Genomic DNA, 19,800 nt, shown 5'->3' with positions numbered 1-19,800 from the left:
GTGTGCACCTTTGCGATTTTGCAATATAACGGATCTTTCTGTTGTGCGTCCTCTGGCGGTTTCTACCATGGCGTGCCATTGTTTTTGCACTGTGTGACAGCACTGACAAGAATTACTACTGCAAATCAAAACACGAAAAAACCATTGGCAGAGCCATTACAATAAGTCACCAATAGATGTCAGGTAGGAAGCCAGTGTTCACCAAGGGAGACTACCCAAGGTACTCCGAGTTCAAATGGGAGGCAATGGAGAAGACAGACAGAAGCATCTAGACCAACCCTAGATCAGAACTGTTACAGCCTTTCTTGTGAGTTTGAGCAAATTAATACCCTTGAGCCTGAATTTCTTCATTTGTAAAATGGTGACACATCATCTTTCCTGAGGGCATTTCTCAGGAATAGGGATAAGCACAAACATCCAATCGCAAAAGCTGCCAACTGTCTGTGGCATACACACCTGTGTTCACACGGGGCAAAGTCTGACAGTGCAGAGGAACAGAATCGCTGGAATCGCTTAAAATTTTTGCTCGGTTTCTTCTTGTCTTCCTAGTCATCATCATAGTTACTGCTGATGGAGACTGTACTACATCCCAGGCCCTCTACTGCAGCGGTCCCCAATCTTTTTGGCAGGGACCGGTTTCGTGGAAGTCAATTTTTCCGTGGATGGGGGAGGGGGGGGGATGGTTTCGGGATGAAATTGTTCCACCTCAGATCATTTGGCATGAGTGAGAGTCTCGTAAGGAAGGCCGGGCACAGTGGCTCACGCCTATAATCCCAGCACTTTGGGAGGCTGAGGCGGGCAGATCACGAGGTCAGGAGTTCGAGACCAGCCTGGCCAACATGGTAAAACCCCGTCTCTACAAAAATACAAAAATTAGTTGGGCATGGTGGCAAGTGCCTGTATTCCCAGCTACTTGGGAGGCTGAGGCAGGAGAATTGCTGGAACCTGGGAGGTGGAGGTTGCAGTGAACCAAGATTTCGCCACTGCACTCCAGCCTGGGCGACAAAGCAAGACTCTGCCTCAAAAAAAAAAAAAAAAAGAAAAGAAAAGAAAAGAAAAGAAAAGCTCATAAAAAGTGTGCAGCCTAGATCCCTTGCTTGTGCAGTTCCCAATAGGGTTCGCGCTCCTAATCTAATGCTGCTGCTGATCTGACAGGAGGCCAAGCTCAGGAGGTGATGCTCACTCGCCTGCTGCCCACCTGCTGTGTGGGCCGGTTCCTAACAGTAGTGGTCTGTGGCTAGGGGGTTGGGGACCCCTGCTCTAGTGGATGTCATGCCCATGTTATTTAATCCATATATAATCCTCCTGGCCAGGTACTATTATGTCCAAGTTACACATGAAGAAACCAAAGGTTTAAGTAACTTACTAAAGGTTTCACAGTCATTAAGTAGAAGAAAGAAGACTCTAAGGTGAATCCGACTCATGCTCTGAATTGCTATGGCTCTAATTACACATGCATTGAAAAAGGGGGGTACATCGTATGTATAAGCTTCAAAGCTAGAGAAATCAATGTGAAGATTGAGAGTCAAGGAAAGGGGATAAAGAAGCGTGTTAGAATGCGCATGTGTGTACTGGGGAGGAGGTCTTGATGGAACAATGAAACATTCCACTTCCAAGAAAATGTGGAAAAGGATTCATAAAATAACAATTTATTGCTAGCAACTTCCTGTTAGTTACAAATGACCAAAGTACAACCTAAAATAAAATGAATCAGTTAGCATGATATTCAGAATACTCATTGATGTTATACAAATTCAGATACGTGGGAAACAGCTCCAAGTGGGACAGAAGGCAGCGTGTGTGTGTGTGTGTGTGTGTGTGTATGTATTTTTTGAGACAAGGTCTCGCTCTGTTGCCCCAGCTAGAATGCAGTGATGTCATTATGGTTCAGCGCAGCCTCAACCTCCTGGACTCAGGTGATCTTCCCACCTTCCATGCCTGGCTAATTTTTTGTATTATTTATTTATTTTTATAGAGACAGGGTTTCACCATGTTGCTGAGGCCAATCTCGAACTCCTGGACTCAAAAGATCCATCCACCTTGGCCTCCCAAAGTGCTGGGATTACAGGGTGAGCCACAGCACCCGGCCAAGGCAGCATACAAAACAGATTAAAAAGTGACTAAAATTTAGCCAGAAGGTTCCCAGACGAGTTCCCTTCCCCAAAATCGCTCTTCCCTTTTCATATCAGAGATGAACCTGACTCTGTTTCCCCTAACCTTAGCACAAGTGTAATCACGGCCATGAAAGGAAGGTGTCAAGGCGCTTTCCTCGCATGCCAGATTCCGCAGGCGAGCCGTCCCACTCTACCCACTTGCTACTGCCTTCGAGTTACTCAACTGCGAACGTCACAAGCCCTGACGTCACCGTATGGCGGAGAAGCCTTTCACACCTCCAGGGTTCACTCAGTCATTTCACTTCCTCTGTTGCTCCGCCCTCACTGCTCTTTGATTCGTGCACCGTCAACACAGCAAATGCATTTTCTCTCATTTCTCCAATGCCTCAAATAGAAATGCCTCATGTCTTTGTAAGAAATAACATTAACCACCTGAAGTATGGCAAGCCTAGGTGCCAGAGTAAAAGCATAAGCTCCGAAATACCTACGTTCATTTGTGTGACAAATGTTTACTGAAAACCAAGTTTCACTCATCCCGGTAGCCTCAAGACCGGGCAAATACTAAGTTTTCAGTCTCCATCGTCACAGAGCTTACCATGTAATGGCAAAGAAATAGGAGGGACTACTGGGAAATACAAAGAAGTGCATCCCCCCAACAGCACCTATCAATTGTAAGGGATCATGAGACAGCATGGGAAGTCCTCATCGGGGCTTCTGGGAAGGCTTCCCTGAGGAAGTGGCATCTAACCTGAGGCTTGGAGAAAACAAGCAGGTGGCCAAAAGAGAGGGAGGAACGATCCAGAGAGCAGGAGCTGTCTGTAAAGTCCGGCAGGCCTGGAGAAGCAAGGCAGTTTGAGGAAGCTGACAAAGGCCAGAGTAGCTGGAGGGAAATGCAAGGACAGAGGCACCAGGTGAGGCTGGGGAGGGAGGAGGAGGGGGCAAGGAGGGCGTGCCGGGAAGTGCGGACTCCTACAGGCGAAGGAAAAGTACCGGAGGCTTTAGAAATGAAAGTGACAGGATTAGAAATATGTTTGAAGGAAATATCTCCAACAGCAGCATGGCAAATTAATTGGAGGGGGCAGAGCAGGCGCTGGGAGAGCTCGGCTGCTAGAATGGTTCATAGGAAGATGACACTGGCTGGGAGTGAGGGAGAGAGGTGAACAAGCCAGGAGCAGCAGCGAGGAGCTGTTCTCTTGGACCTGGAGTCAAACAGCTTTCCTGTTAGAACAGCTGGGAGGATGCGGGCATTTATGGAATCAGCCTGGTTAAAAAGAAAGAAAACAAACCGAAGAAGGAAGGGGAGGGAAGGAGATGGGCACAGAGAGATCAGTGTCAGGGGAATCCGAGCCCTGAAGGAGAGCACAACCTCCAGGGTGAGGGCACAGGATGAGATGCAGGCCTTGGACAGGGCAGCGAGGGGTCCATACCCTGCGCTGCAGGAGGAAAGGGAATTGCATGGGCTGTGAGTTATATCACAGGGGTCCGAAGCATGGGTAAGGACTCAGCTCAGCTGGCTGTGGGGTTCGAGCTGAACAGCAGTAGGGGCAAGAGGCCATTCTTCAACACATTCACCAGGAAGCAGAGAAAGTTCTGAGATGGGAGGTTTTGTGGCCCTAAAGCAATGGCCAGAGGTGCTCAATGCCCTGGGCCCTGATGACTTTCCAGCTGGTTCCAGTTACCTGCGAAGCCTGGTGACCAGTCCCACTTACAGATACCCCCGAATCCTCCCGGCACTGTCCACTGCTTAAACTAGTCAGGGATCTTCTGGCAACAAAACCTCTATCTACTCCAAGACAACTATCCTACCTCACCAAGTTGGAGACACCACCAAATGTGAAGTCACATCCTGACTTCAGAGATACTGAAATGTGTACCGAGACCCTACGGAATAGGGCAATATGTTACATACGGGGCCAGCTCCAGAGGAACAACTTTAATTACAGGGATGTCATACAATTGTACCTACTCATAATCCAGAAACAATAAGTCTCTTATCTACGAGGAGTGTGTGAACTCAGCAGGGAAGGGTAGAGTTTGGAAAGCAGATAATCACCTGAGCCTTCTCGTGTCATAAGTAATGATCAGCAAGTACCAGGCTGAGCCCACACACCTGCCACTTTGGTATCTCCACCAGCAGAGGTCAGTGCCCCGCAGCAGAGTCAAGAAACTTGCAAGCTGACTCTTGGCTGTGAGAGCCAAGAGACAAGGCAATAATTCAATAGATGACCACAAATACACAGACAGGCAATTCTCCCTTAAGCAAGTTCCAGCAGCTTCTAAGCCTTGTTTTCACTATGCTCCCCGCCCCGAGTCTTTTTTACACATTCTCCCCCTAACTGTACTAGCCCCACGACATTTTAATAGCACAGATATACAGTGTATTTATTCAGGTACCGTGGCCCTTCGGGTGGCCAAAACCCACTGTAACAGCTGCAATGTTTTTGTCTCCCAACAAGAACCGATCTCCACTTACTCAGGGTGTTGTGCACTCCAGCTGAGAGTGAATGAGTTTTGAGTGAACACACGTTTTTGTTTTGTTTATTTATAAAGAGTGATTATTGGTTGCTTTGAGGTCTGATTTTGGAGCTAGAGAGAAAAGCAAAAGATCAGCGAGTACCGGCCCCCTGGGTTTACAGAGAAAGCTCTTAATGACAGCAGCAACAACAAAACAAAGCCCCGAGACCTCACGGGTTGTCTGAGGAAATACAGGCACTTCATCACAGATCTGGGCCTGAATCCTGGGCCTCACTGAAAAACAATGCTTTCTTCCCCTCCTACGAAACGTGGCCCCTACTTTTACCTATTTTGATCACTATAGGTGAGGTTGACCAGTTTTGCTAGAAACAAGCAAGACTGGCTGGGTGCAGTGGCACACCTCTATAATTCCAGCACTTTGGGAGGCTGAGGCAGGCAGATCACTTGAGGCCAGGAGTTCAAGACCAGCCTGGGCACCATGGTGAAACCCCATCTCTACTAAAAACACAAAACTTAGTCAGGCATGGTGGCGCATGCTTGTAATCCTAGCTACTCAGGAGGCTGAGGCATGAGAATTACTTGAGCCTGAGAGGTGGAGGTTGCAGTGAACCAAGATTGTACCACTGCACTCCAGCCTGGGCAACACAGCGAGACTGTGTCAAAAAAAAAAAAAAAAAAAAAAAAAGGCAAGATTGAGGCAAGTTCTGGAAAGAGGATTCTACTTCATTGTTGTTGTTGTTTGAGACACGAAAATTACTCCAGGCTGAAGTACAGTGGTGCAACCATAAGCGCTCGGGTGATCTTCCCACCTCAGCCTCCTGAGTAGCTGGAACCCCAGGTGTGCACCACCATGCCTAGCTAATTTTTAAAATTTTTTATACAGACGGAGTCTCATCATGTTGCCCAGGGTGGTCTTGAACCCCCGGCCTTAAGCAATCTTCCTGCCTCTGTCTCCCAAAGTGCTGTGATTACAATGGTAAGCCACCACGTCCAGCCTGGATTCTACTTTGGAAAATCTTTGCAAGTGAAGAAGAATAAGACAGAATGGCTGAACTGGGATGAAATAAGCGGCAAATGAGGAGGAAGAGGAGACACAGTCAGTCTGGTAAGACACTCTCTGCTAAGAAGCAGGTAAAACTGCCACAGCAAGTTATCAAAAACTTGAAATAGCCCAACTCCTACGGCAGCTGGGAGAGAATGCAGACAGCTCTAAAGAGGCTGCAGACTTCGTGAAATGGTGCCAGAGTAGAGCAGGTTTATTAATCATGGATAAAACTGCTGAATAATTACCTACTTCAAAAAGCATTTGTGAGTTGTGTTTAGGTGCTTACAAAGTACCCTGTGCTTGGTCCTGGTCAGTAAGTTAGTTCAAAGCAGTTAATACAGATAAACACAAACACAGCGAAGATGTGGTCGGTGTAACAATCACAAACGTAAAAAGCAAACACAGAAAGGGATTGCTGGCTGGGCACCATGGCTCATGCCTGTAGGTCCCAGTAGTTTGGGAGGCTGCAGTGGCCAGATCAGTTGAGCCCAGGAGTTTGAGACCAGCTTGGCCATCATAGTGAAACTCCATCTCTACTAAAGTACAAAAATTAGCCAGGCATGGCGGCATGAGCCTGAAGTCCCAGCTACTTGGGAGGCGGAAGCACTACTTGAACCCAGGAGGTTGAGGCTGCAGTGAACTGAGATCGCATCACTGTACTTCACCCCAGGTAAGAGTGAGACCCTGAGGGAGGGAGGGAGCAAAAAAAAAAAAGGGGGGGGGATTGCTATGGGCAAGGCTTCTCATACGCAGAATCATTTCCTCCCCCAATATCCCCACAAAGTAACTACAAACACTTAATGAAATCATTGATATCTGAAGCACTGCTGAGAACTTGCTATAGGCACAGGGGAGAGAAAGGTGAATGCCAGAGAAGTACAGAAGTTATTCAGGGAAGGCCTCGGAGACCAGATAAGACTTGAGCTGCGCCTTGAAGTCTTACTAAGATCGGTGTGGCACGGAAAGCACGCAGCCCTAATCACGTGCCACCTCCTAAGGCACAGACACAGTGAGGGAAACACAGAGCAGGGGGCCGGCACACTATGAGGGCCAAATCTGGATTTTGGTAAAGAAGTTTTACTGGAGCCCAGCCCTGCCCATTGGATTGTGTTAGCTGCTTTCTGCTTTCTTACTACAAGGGTAAATTGAGTGGTTGCGACAGAAACTGAGACCATAACACCCACAAAGGCTAAAATATTTACTATCTGGCTCTTTACAGAAAAAGTTGGCCAGCCCATGTCCTGTTATTCCAAGAGGGGTCTGTGAACCCGCAGCAGCAGCAGCCCGTGTTAGGTATGTCCCACCCCAGACCTAGAGAACTGGAATCGGCCTTTTAAAGAGATCTCTGGCTATTCTTATGCACAGAGAGGGAGGGGCACTGAGCCTGCGGAGTAAGAGAAGTCTGCACTTAACGGATATACAGACAGAGGAACTTGGTCAAGACTTTCCCATAGAGCAGTGAGGTCATCAAACCCACGCTTACTTACAACGTCGCTCTTGTGGTAAGAAGAGTTGACAGCAGAAAAGGGATGGCAGCTCCTGTCATAACCCAGGCCAAAGACGACCCAACTAGGTAGGGTGGAACTCAATCTTTCTTCCTAACCTCACCAGTGCTTCCAAGATGTTTCTAACAAATACAATATCAGTTATAACTTATTAGGAAACAGAAAAATCTTGTTAACGAAACTATGAATAATCATGTGTTTCTGCGTACAGCGAATATATCTTGGTTGAAGCAATGCCTCCAGACATCAGTGCATACATGAAGACATTAATGGGGTATGACGGATGCTGAAAGATGAAATGAGGATCTCATCAAGGGCTCTCTATTATGTAAGATATTTAGAGGTGTAATATCTTACTGTTGGGACTTTTGTCCCTGCTAAATAAGTGTGAGATTCTGCTTGATACTCAATTTTCCTGTATTCTGGATGAATAAGCGATTTAAAGTTCAAAAGAAACAAAGCGGCATTTGGACTACCACGCCAACACTGTTCTTTCTTCCAGCTCAGCTCAGCTTCGAAGTCACTGTTTAACATTCTGCCTCCTTAAGAATCTAGAAAAGTTTGACAGGGTTATTCGTGGGATTCAGTGTGCTTCAAAGGAATGACAGACAGCAATACAGATAAAAATAGATGGGTGAAGAGGGGAAATTCCTTTCTTAGATGCTTAGGTTTAATACTTTACATTCATTACATGGGCAGACACAATGCAAAAGAAAAAAAAAAGAGTATATATCTGCTTAGAGAAATGCATAATTAAATCAATAAATCTCAAGTAAGAAGAAGAAAAGGGACAGGACACCAAATCTGTGTTGAGTAGAATCTCTTGTGTTGAGATTCATTACTAAAAGTCTTAAAAAGCTCATGAATTCAGTACAAGCTTAATGGCACTTAAGCAATAGTAGTAACTAACATTTATGAAGTACTCACTATGGGTTTACACTGTTTTTAAATGCCATGATACGGATTGTCTCATTTAATCCTCAAAACCCTGATATTAGCTCTATTTTAGATATGAGAAAACCAAGGCACAGAGAGGTTAAGTAACTTGTCCAAGGTCACACAGCTAAATAAGTAGTAGCGGTTCCTCTCAAACAGAAGCTGCTCTCTAGTCTCTTCTTGCCTCCCTGTTAACATGCAAAAATTGTAAATGTAAAAGACTGTCATTCTTACTAACACAAGAGACAAAACCCTGGTGATTTAGACATTCAAAGTCTCATGGAACGGGCACACCATTCCACCCTGTGGACAGTGGCCAAGATTTGGCCTGCAATATAATAAAAGTGAGGAATAGTGAGATGGGTTCGAATGAAGACCCTGGATTATTTTTCTGTAGGATGAAATGCAAATTAAGTCCAGTAAAATTCTGAAATGCATCATTTGTTACCAATAGATATGGACAAACACTTTTAATGACAATGACTATGAACGTATTCTCTTCCAGCTAACGTGTTTGTGAAATGCTGCAGTGAATCTAAAAGATAACAGGCACCCGGCTAATTCTATTGGGTTAACACGTCCATGCTGGCTGTGCAGGCTTATTTAAGTAATTGCCTGACTGTGAATGAACAGAGGTATTAAAGTAAAGTTGGCACAAGGGACAGCATCCACATGGCACATTCTTTGTCTCGAGAGCTTTATTCTATCCATACTCCCGGAAAAAAGAGAAGTTGCTAAATAAATAATGGAAGCACACAAGACAGTGTGAAGAAGGCCTTTTCAAGTCCTCGAATTGTCAAGCATCTTATATAAAGTTCTTTCCCGACTTTGAGCTCATCACATTTCATTTTACATATTAATTTTGCATAAGAGCAAGCTCATCCCCTTCAAATGTTAACAGCTTCAAAATAAGATCCTGGTGAAAGCTCGTCACATTCCATTTTAAATATTAATTTTGCCAAAGAACGACCTCGTGCCTTTCAAATGTTGACAGCCTCAAGATAAGATCCAAGTTATTTACCTGTAAGACACAAGAAGACAGGGGAGGGAAAAAAACAACCGAGAGGAGAGGCGACAGAAATGACGGAGTGAGAGGGTCGCCTGAACTCAACACCGATTCAATAAGCCTCTTCAGGTTTTCCTATTTAACTTTCCCCATTAAAAAAGAAGACACACCCTGCCGGTGGTATCTTCACAGGCACAGATAAGGGCACCAGTCTACGATTAAGGGTCTGGACTGTGGGTATGATTCGGGGTTGCCTCCGAGTGCATGGTGACAAGCACAAACAATTAGCGCTCCCTGACACCTTGCTCTAATTCGAGTTCTGCGAGTAAGGACAAAAGGGCCGCCCATCCGTGCGGATGCCTGGCTGCGGGCTGCGCTCTGGGAGCCCGGCTCGCGTCCCCTCCGCGGACGCCCGGTACCCCGCAGCCCGAGCTCGCCGGCGCCCGCCTCCCCGCCCTGGTCCCTGCCCCGGCCCCCGGGCTTCCGCAGGACGCAACTCGCCGTGGGGCTGCGCCGGAGACGGGGCGCGGGGTCCCCGGGGGTCCAGGTCCTCGGGCGGCCGGGCCGTGGGAGCGCCGGGCCGGCGGCGGGCGGGGCGCACTCACCTTCGTCCTCGAACTCCAGCTTCTCCAGCATGCCGGCTTCCGCGGGTCCCGGGGCCGCCGCCAGCGCCGCCTGAGGGGGAGGAGGAGGACAGCGATCAGCATGAGCTGCGGCGCTCGTCCCCGGCCGGCGGGCTCGCGGCCGGCCGAGCTCTCGGGCCTGGCTCTGCCGCGCCGCCGGGAGGAGGGGCCTGGCGGGGGACGCGGGCGGCGGGGGCCGGGGGCGGAGCGGGGCGCGCGGCCCCCACCCGCCCGAGGCCGCCGCCACCGCCGCCGCAGGTGGCGCGGCCGCGGCCCGCGTGCCCCTCCGCGAGTGGGACACGCCGCTCCCCCCCGCGCCTTGGTACGGCCCGCCCGGGAGGAAGCGTGGGAAGGGACCCGGGAGCCCGAGGGCGGTCGCGCCTGGGCCCGGGGCGCCCCCTTCCGGACGCGGCCCGCGTCCTCCCCTCCGCGCGGCCACTGGGAGAGGCCCGCGGCCCGCCCCCCCGCTCCCACGCCCCCCAGTGCCGCTCACCTTCCCAGCACCGGCGGCCGCGCAGGCTCCACCTGCGCAGGTGTGGGCTCTGCGGCGCGGGGGCGGGGAGAGGGGCTGGAGGCTGCAGAACGCCCCGGGGCGCCAGCTAGGGAAGCCTTTCTCGCTTTCCTCTTCCCTTTCCAAATTTTAGATATAACTGCCCATCCCTGGCCCCCTTAACAAAAATCGTTCCGTTGGCTGCACGTATTGTAGATGCACTTTGTCGCTATCCATTTTTTTTTTTCCGCCAACATGGAACTCTTAATTCGCGTCCTCTCTTCGAGCCGAGTGTCTTCTCGGTTGGGGAACCGCTGCCAAAAGCGTACACACGCTGAATCTGGCCCTGGCCGCTCAGGAGCTGGGTATCTGAGTCTCTACTATGGCCAACTCAGGTTGGCAGGCGGCGCGGCCAGCAGCCACTAGCTGCCTGGAAGGGCAGGACAGGCCCAGAGGGGACCGAGGTCCCTGGCCCCACGGCCCATCCCTGCAGAGTGCACTGGAGCCGCGAATGCGATTAGCTCCAGCACCGATTAGGGCTGAACGGAGCTTGGCCCTAGCGCTCTTGCAAGCCGGGCCTGAAAGAGGAAGTCCTGAAAATGCCTCTCGTTTTGCTTTGTCATCTTACTTGCGCCAATCCCTAAATCTTAAACCCCTTTAAATAAGAAAAGGGGTGGGGAGAGAGAAAGAAAACAAAGCTAAGATGTTTCATGGTAAAAAGCTACAGCAGACATCATACTTCATAGTGAAAGACTGCTTTCCCTAAGAGGTTCAGAAACCAGGCCAAGGTGTCTGCTCTCACTAACCCTATTCAACATGGTTCTAGAAGTACTAGGCCCTGCAATAAGGCAAGAAAAGGAAAGAAAACGCATACAGATTGGAAAGGAAGAAAAACACCTATGCAGATAACATAAGTTATCTACATACAAAATCCCAAAGAATCTACAAAAGAAAAAGAGAAAACAGTCTCCTGGAACTAGTGAGTTTGGTAAGATCATAGCATACAGGATCAACACAGAAAAATCAATCACATTTCTACAAACCAACAATGAACACATGGAAAAATATTTAAAACAATATCACTTATTAATACAATCACTTCAAAGAAAATTAATACTTAGGCATAAACTCAAGAAACCATGTATAGTAGCTGTATGCTGAAAATCACAAAATGTAATGAGAGAAGAGCTAATAAATGGAGAGACATTCCTGAGTTGGAAGCCCTAACACAGTAAAAATGACAGTTCTCCCCCAGATTAATCTTTTGGTTTAATGCAATTGCTACCAAATTCGTTTTTTTTTTCTTTTAACATAAATAAGCTTATTCTAAAATATATATGGAAAGGCGCAAGCTCTAGAATTCTTTATTTATTTATTATTTTTTTGAGACGGAGTCTTGCTCTGTCACCCAGGCTGGAGTGCAGTGGCGCGACCTCAGCTCACTGCAAGCTCTGCCTCCTGGGTTCACGCTATTCTCCGGCCTCCGCCTCCCGAATAGCTGGGACTACAGTAGAATGCTTTAATCTTGAAATAGCTCAATATTAAAGCAAACTATATAGATACAGCAATCAAGACAATGGTATTGGCAGAAGAATAGATTTAATAATCAATAGAAATAAATAGAAAACCCAGAAATAGACCCATGCAAACATGGCAAACCAATTTTTGATGGAGGTGTAAAGGCAATAGAACTGGAGTAATTGGATATCAAAAGGTAAAAATACAAAAACAAACCTCAACCTAAGCCTTGCGTTTTACACAAAAATGAGTTCACATTAGATTGTGAACTTAAAACTATGAAACTTTTTGGAGAAAATCTTTGGGAACTGGGGCTAGGCAAAAGTTAGACTTGACACCAAAAACACAGTCCATAAAAGGAAAAACTGATAAATGGACCTCATTAAAATTTAGAATTTTTGCTCTGTGAAAGACCCTGTTAAGAGGATGAAAAGAAAAGCTACACAGTAGGAGAAAATACTTGCGATCCACATAGCCAATAAATTACTAGCACACTGCCTATGGGTTAGCCCTGCTCTCCAATAAATAGCAAAAATAAAATTAAAATGTCTGGAATACATAAATACTATCAATATTAAACAGAAAAAGGAGAAAATAATCAAATTAGAACATAGGCAAATGACACAGAGCTATTTCACCAAAAAAGATACACAGATGGCAAATTAGTGTATGAAAAGATGTTCAAAGTCATTGATCATTATATAAATGTAAATTAAAACCACAATGAGATACCACTACACAACTGTTAAAATGGCTAAAATCTTAACAGTAACAACACCAAATGCTGGTGAGGATGTGGAGAGACGGGATCACTTCTACACTGCTGGTGGGAATGCAAAATGGAACCATTGCTTTTTTTTTTTTGAGACAGGGTCTACCTCTGTGGCCCAGGCTGGAGCACAGTGGAATGATCTCAGCTCACTGCAACCTCCGCCTCCCAGGTTCAAGCAATTTTCCTGCCTCAGCACAGATCAGCTAATTTTTGTATTTTTAGTAGAGATGAGGTTTCACCATATTGGTCAGGCTGGTCTCGAACTCCTGACCTCAGGTGATCTGCCTGCCTTGGCCTCCCAAAGTGCTGGGATTATAGGCGTGAGCCACTGTGACCAGTCGAAAACCACCACTCTTAAAAACAATTTGGCAGTTTTTTATAAAACTAACCATGCAACTACCATATAACACATCAGTTGTACTCTTGGGCATTTATCCCAGGGAAATGAAAATTTACATTTACACAAAAACTTGTACATGAATGTTCATAGCAGCTTTATTTGCAACAGTGCGAACTGGAAATAACAGATGTCGTTCAATGGATGAATGGTGAAGCAGGCTGTGGTAGGTCCATCTATACCATAAAATACTACTCAGCAAGAAAAAGGAAGCAACTATTGACACATACAACAACTTGGATAGATCTCCAGGGAATTATGCTGAGGGGGAAAAAGCCAATCCTAAAAGGTCACATACTGTATGATTCCATTTATATTATAGTCTTGAAATAAAATGTTCAAAATGGAGGAACAGATTAGTGGATGCTGCAGATCAGGGGCTGGGGTAGGGGGCCAGAGGTGCCTATGGCTGTAAGAGATCTTTGTGGTGACTGAACTGTTCTACATCTTGACTGTATCAATGTCAATCTCCTGCTTGTGATATCACCCTGTATTTTTCCCTATGAGCCAGGCCAAGCTGATTTAATTCTATGGAGGAAATGACAAAAAAAATCTTTTTTTTTTTTTTTTTTTTTTTTGGAGACGCAGTCTTGCTCTGTTGCCCAGGCTGGAGTGCAGTGGTGCAATGTTGGCTCACTGCCAGCTCTGCCTCCCAGGTTCACGCCATTCTCCTGTCTCAGCCTCCTGAGTAGCTTGGACTACAGGTGCCCACCACCACGCCCAGCTAATTTTTTGTATTTTTTTTTTTAGTAGAGATGGGGTTTCACTGTGTTAGCCAGGGTGGTCTTGATCTCCTGACCTCAAGTGATCCACCTGCCTCAGCCTCCCAAAGTGCTGGGATTACAGGCGTGAGCCACTGTGCCTGGCCAAAGAGTCTTTATTGAAATATAATTCACATACCATAAAATAACTCACCATTTAAAGTGTACAGTCCAATGATTTTCAGAATATTCATAATTGTGCAACTATCTAAGTTTACATTTTCATCATCCCAAAGAGACAGCTTGTACCCATTAGCAGTCACTTCCCATTACCTGCTCAACCCCGACACCCATCCCTAGGCAACCATTTCCTGTCTCTATGGATTTGCCAATGCTGGGCATTTCTCATCAATGGGATCATACAATAGGTGGTCTTTTGTGATCAGCTTCTGCTTAATGTCAGGGCCCGTTCACATTGTAACACGGATCAGCACTTGATTTCTGTTTACTGCTGAAAGATACTCTGTTGTGTGGACACACACGTTGTTTATCCTTTTGTCAGCTGATGGGCACTCAGGTGGTTTCCACTTTTTGGCTATGGTGAAAATGCTCCTATGGACATTCCTGTGCAAGTGTTTGTGTGGACACATGTTTCATTTCACATACACAGGAGTGGAATTGCTGGGCCACAGGGTAACTCTATGTTTAACATATATATTTTTTTAAAATTTATTTTTGAAACGGAGTCTCATTCTGTCGCCCAGACTGGAGTGCAGTGGCGCAATCTCAGCTCACTGCAACCTCTGTCTCCTGGGTTCAAGTGATTCTCCTGACTCAGCCTCCTGAGTAGGTGGAACTACAGGTGCGCACAACCATGCTTAGCTAATTTTTGTATTTTTAGTAGATATGGGGTTTCACCATGTTGGCCAGGCTGGTCTGAAACTCATGACCTCAAGTAATCCACCCGCCTCAGCCTCCTAAAGTGCTGGGATTACAGGCGTGAGCCACCACACCCAGCCTCTCTACATTTAATATTTTGAGGACCTGCTGAACTGTTTTCCAAGGTGGCTGCACCATTTTACATTTTTACCAGTAATGTATGAGGGTTCCAGTTTCTCCTGTACTGTTTAGTTCTGCAAGATGTTACCACTGTGGGGAACTAGGTAAAGGGTACACAGGACCTCGCTGCATTATTTCTTACAACTATATGTGAATATACAGTTATCTCAGAGTAAAAAGTTTAATTTTTAAAAAGTTTGGTGGCACACAGGAAGTATCTCTTGTTCTATTTTTAAGTCTATGCTTTTGTTTCTTGCAATAATTTTAGTATAATTTTAAAAAATTCTTATCGGTGTTTCTGATAAGCACCATCAATTTCACCTGTAATCGTGATGGGTTGTTTTTTGGGAGGCAGAAATGGGCAGCAAGTGGCAGTATGCCAGGAGGACTGCAAAAGTGGTTCACAGACTGAAAAGACCTATAAACCATCACTAAGAGGTTGGTAGAGAGTAGAAATTGAAACAATTAATGTTTTATGCAATTCCACTTGATAATGGGTGTACAGGAGTAGCCTAAAATAAAAACTTTTATATATAATGTGCTAGTGGGATTGAATTTATTTCCACAGGTTTTTCACTTAGTAAGACATCTCATGTTTTCTTCCTTAGAAAGGAGGCTAGTCATAGAAGAACAGAAAAAGTCATGAGATTTTTTTTTTTTTTATAACACACTAAGTCAATTTCAGGAATTTGATGGCTTTTACTTTTTAGGTATGTACATTAACGTGCAGAGTCAAAAGACAGATGGATTTGTCAGCACACAGAACTTGAAGCTGGTGGTCGTCAGTTGCCCTTTTATGGCAATGTTTTCTTAAAGTCTTAACAGACTTATGCCAGACTTAATTTTAGCTATTTCAGGCAGGCAGGGAAAGCCGGGAGAAGAGGCGAAGGGAGGGGAAGGGCGTGGGCAATGTCATGCAAGCAGAGAGAAGGGGCTTGCACTTGTGACACCAACTCATGTCTCCAGCCATCAGCATCAGGGATGTTTGATGTAGCAAAAACAGACCAAATCCACCACCCAAACCCTCCTGATAATCCAGACCGATCTCTCCAGGGAGAACAAAATGGGCCTACCATGGCAGGGAGGCACTGGGTCCTGCTAACAGCCTGGCGCAGTTCCACCACAGGGAACATTTCTATTTGTATAACATCAGCCAGTCTGAGGTTACTGGACTTTAGTGTGGTGGGAGGGAACAGAGGGACCCAAGTTGGACTTTATTGAGAGAATGAGAAACACGGAGCCACCACAAGTGTGACTTCTTGGTTGGTAAAAAATGCTAAATCATTGGCCGGGCGCGGTGGCTCATGCCTGTAATCCCAGCACTTTGGGAGGCCGAGGCGGGCAGATCACAAGGTCAGGAGATCGAGACCATCCTGGCTAACATGGTGAAACCCTGTCTCTGCTAAAAATACAAAAATTAGCGGGGCGTGGTTGCACGCACCTGTAGTCCCAGCTACTTAGGAGCCTGAGGCAGGAGAATCACTTGAACCCGGGAGGCAGAGCTTGCAGTGAGCTGAGATCGCGCCACTGCACTCCAGCCTGGTGACAGAGTGAGACTCTGTCTCAAAAAAAAAAGAAACAAAAGAACAGAAAAGAAAAAAAAAATCTAAATTATTAAGGTGTGTCTCACATAATTGTGCCCAGGTGCAGCAAAACACTGTATTTTGAATGACTATCAGAAGGGAAAACTTCAGCCTGAAAACTTAATCATAAAACGACTGCCAAAAAAGCACTCCTTTATGCACAGAGGTCGGATATGAGTTTGCTCTGCCTCTTAAAAAGAAGTCTTAAATAGCTCCTGCAAGAAATAAATCAGCCTCAAATATTGGGTAAGGAGCTCCTGAATAATTTAGCATACAAAACTCTCAGTTTCTGTGCATCCTGCTGTCTTCCTTGAGCTCCACTCTGCTCTGCAAGGGCGTCCTCCAAAGGGAAAAGAAGGACGTGAAACCCCCTGGATGTTGGACAGGAGCTGCACGTGCACTCTGCTCCCATTCCCACTGGGCATTCTCCAAGCACCTCCAACCCACCACTGTGCCTGGCACGTCCAGGTCTCAGTCCCAGCCCAGCGCTCTCCTGAGCTCCACACTGCCTCCTGCTCCATCTCCATTGGAGTTTTCTACACCAACGCAGATGCAGTTTATCTAAAACTGTGCCCCAGTCCTCTCATCTTGTCGTCTTGGTTTCTTTTAAGGCAATCCACTTGTCTCTCTCCCCACTACACCTACCCTGGTTCAGGCTTCCATTTTCTCAGGCTTGGCCAGCGGGGCAGCTTTGGCTCCTCCAGTCTTGCCCCCTTTCCAGTCTATTTGCTTCTGTGTAGCCAGAGTGCCTATGATAGTTAACTTTGAATCCAGTCATCTTTACTGGATTAAGGAACCCCTAGAGAACCGGTAAAGCATTATTTCTGGGTGTGTCTGTGCAGGAGTTTCCAGAGACTGGCATGTGGGTCAGTGGACTGAGTGGGGAAGATCTGCCCCCAGTGTGGGCAGGCACCATCTAATTAGCTGGGGGCCTAGAGAGAACAATAAAGGTGACAGAGGATTTCCTTGCTCTTTCTCCTGGAGCTGGGACACTTTCCTCTTCCTGCTCTTGGGCATCAGAACTCCAGGCTCTCCTGTCTTGACACTGGGACTTAACAGCAGCAGCCTCCTGGTTCTCAGGCCTTTGGCCTTGGACTGAGAATTACACCACTGGCTTCTCTGGTTCTGAGGCTTTCAGACTTGGACTGAGCCATGCTACCATTACCTGCATCCCAGGGACTCCAGCTTGGAGATGGCCTGCCGTGGGACTTCTCAGCCTCCATAACTGCATGAGGCAATTCCCCCAGTAAATCCCCCCTCACCTACCAATCAATCAATCAATCTATCAATCATCTATTATCTGTCTAGCTACCTACATACCTATCATCTATCACCTGTTGGCTCTGTCTCTCTGAAGAACCCTGACTGATAGAGTGACCTTTTAAAACTGCAGTCTTGGCCAGGCATGGTGGCTCACACGTATAATCCCAGCACTTTGGGAGGCCAAGGCGGGTGGATCACCTGAGATCAGGAGTTCAAGACCAGCCTGGGCAACATGGTGAAACCACGTCTCTGTCTCTACAAAAAAAAAAAAAAAAAAAAAAATTAGCCGGGTGTGGGGCATGCACCTATAATTCCAGCTACTTGGGAGGCTGAGACACAAGAATTGTTCGAACCTGGGGAGGTGGAGGTTGCAGTAAACTGAGATCATGCCACTGCACTCTTGCCTGGGTGACAGAGTGAGACTCTGTCTCAAAAAAAACCAAAAACAAAACAGACTTATTTTTCTCTCACTTAGAACCACTCAACGGCTCTCAGCAATCTTTAGGATTTTCTTGGCAAACTCCTGAGCTGGGGGGAAGGGCCTGATTATTTATTCACCTTCTCTTGCCATGTCCCTCTATGTACCCCACACCTGAACCTTAAGGCATTGTCCTGGAATAGACCATACACTCACTGCTGTAAGGGTTTCTGAGCATTCTGGCCTCCCCCTGTTACTTCCTCCATTCCTTGGCTAGCTCTTACTATTTTTAAAGATTCAGCTCAATCTTTCCCTGAACACCTTTCCTGATTCTTTTCTTTCACTCTTCTTTTCCTCCCTCCCTCCGCTTCCTTCCTTCCCTGATTCACGACCTTTTCTCACAACTTGCCTGGTTAATTACTTCTCTGAACCCACATGCTTCCATATGGCACTTAACACACTGGCTTGGGATTTACTTTTATGTTTCCTCTTAAGTCCCACATTGCTCTCTGAAAGGAAAGAATGACTCATCATCTTTGTATTGCCTGTGTGTGACACATAGTAGGCACTCAAAAAATATTTGAGTGAAATGAATTGTTCATTCAGACATCCATTAAAACTTGGTAGGGAAACAGTTGAGTTTAGTAGCATAAATGGGTTTAGAAGTTATTTCACTCAATTTACTCATGCTTCCCTTGGACCTCATTCCTGTTTGGAAATCATTATAGTCACTTTCCGTGTAGTGTTGGAATTAACATTTTGAAGGAAAAAAAGTGACTGTGCTAAGAAATGATGGCAGGACAGTTTTTATTGTAATAGATTCTATCTGAGGACCAAAGTTCGCTGGCACTATGAGATCCTGGCATGGATACTGGCTGAGAGATTTGCCAGCTCTTGCCACCACCCTACAATTTCAATTTCCTTGTTTCCTTCTTTCTTTTCTCTCTCTTTTTTTTTTTTTAGATGGAGTCTCCCTCTGTTGTCAGGCTGGAGTGCAGTGGCACGATCGTGGCTCACTGTAATCTCTGCCTCCCTGATTCAAGCGATTCCCCTGCCTCAGCCTCCCAAGTAGCTGGGACTACAGGCACGCACCACCACACCCAGCTAATTTTTTGTATTTTAGTAGAAACGAGGTTTCACCACGTTGGCCAGGCTGGTCTCAAACTGTTGACCTCAAGTGATCCACCCTCTTCAGCCTCCCAAAGTGCTGGGATTACAGGCGTGAGCCACCAGACCCGGCCCTTTCTTTCTTTTTTAAGAGACTGGGTCTTGCTCTGTCATCTAGGCTGGAGTGCAGTGGGGCAATCATAGCTCACTGGAATCTTGAACTCCTGGGCTCAAGTGATTTTCCCATCTCAGCCTCCCAAGTAACTGGGAGTGCAGGCACGTGCCACTATACCCGGCTAGTGTTGCCCAAGCTGCTCTCAAACTCCAGGGCTCAAGCGATCCTCTTGCCTCAGGCTCCCAAAGCACTGGGATTATAGGCATGAGTGACGTCACCTGGCCAACTTTAGTTTCTGTTAAGGGAAGACAATTGATTTTTTTTTTTTTTTTTTTTGACGCGGAGTCTTGCTCTGTGCCCCAGGCTGGAGTGCAGTGGCGCGATCTCGGCTCACTGCAAGCTCCGCTCCCCCGGGTTCACGCCATTCTCCTGCCTCAGCCTCCCGAGTAGCTGGGACTACAGGCGCCCGCCACCTCGCCCGGCTAATTTTCTTGTATTTTTAGTAGAGACGGGGTTTCACCGTGTTAGCCAGGATGGTCTCGATCTCCTGACCTCATGATCCGCCCGTCTCGGCCTCCCAAAGTGCTGGGATTACAGGCTTGAGCCACCGCGCCCGGCCGGGAAGACAATTGATTTTTAAAAGTAGTGTAGAAATTCGAAAAAAATCTCAAAT

The 19,800-nt window shown here is 46.7% G+C and overlaps 1 protein-coding gene across 5 annotated transcripts in view; it reads right to left on the bottom strand.

Annotated features, from left to right (window-relative positions):
• PRKAG2 (protein kinase AMP-activated non-catalytic subunit gamma 2) overlaps positions 1–19,800 on the bottom strand; it is a 324,067-nt gene that overhangs the window by 68,779 nt on the left and 235,488 nt on the right. For 3 of the 5 annotated variants that reach the window (XM_050785863.1, XM_050785864.1, XM_050785865.1), the window contains one exon: positions 9,687–9,756. The exons of the other annotated variants lie outside the window; for them this stretch is intronic. In XM_050785863.1, coding sequence (XP_050641820.1) covers positions 9,687–9,756 — 70 coding nt within the window. The remainder of the gene's footprint in view (positions 1–9,686; positions 9,757–19,800) is intronic. 5 annotated transcript variants of the gene reach the window in all.

The sequence above is a fragment of the Macaca thibetana genome, chromosome 3 (genome assembly GCF_024542745.1).
Source record: "Macaca thibetana thibetana isolate TM-01 chromosome 3, ASM2454274v1, whole genome shotgun sequence".
Taxonomy (NCBI): domain Eukaryota; kingdom Metazoa; phylum Chordata; class Mammalia; order Primates; family Cercopithecidae; genus Macaca; species Macaca thibetana.
The sequence above is the reverse complement of the archived record's forward strand: the minus strand, read 5'-3'. Positions and strand labels throughout refer to the sequence as shown.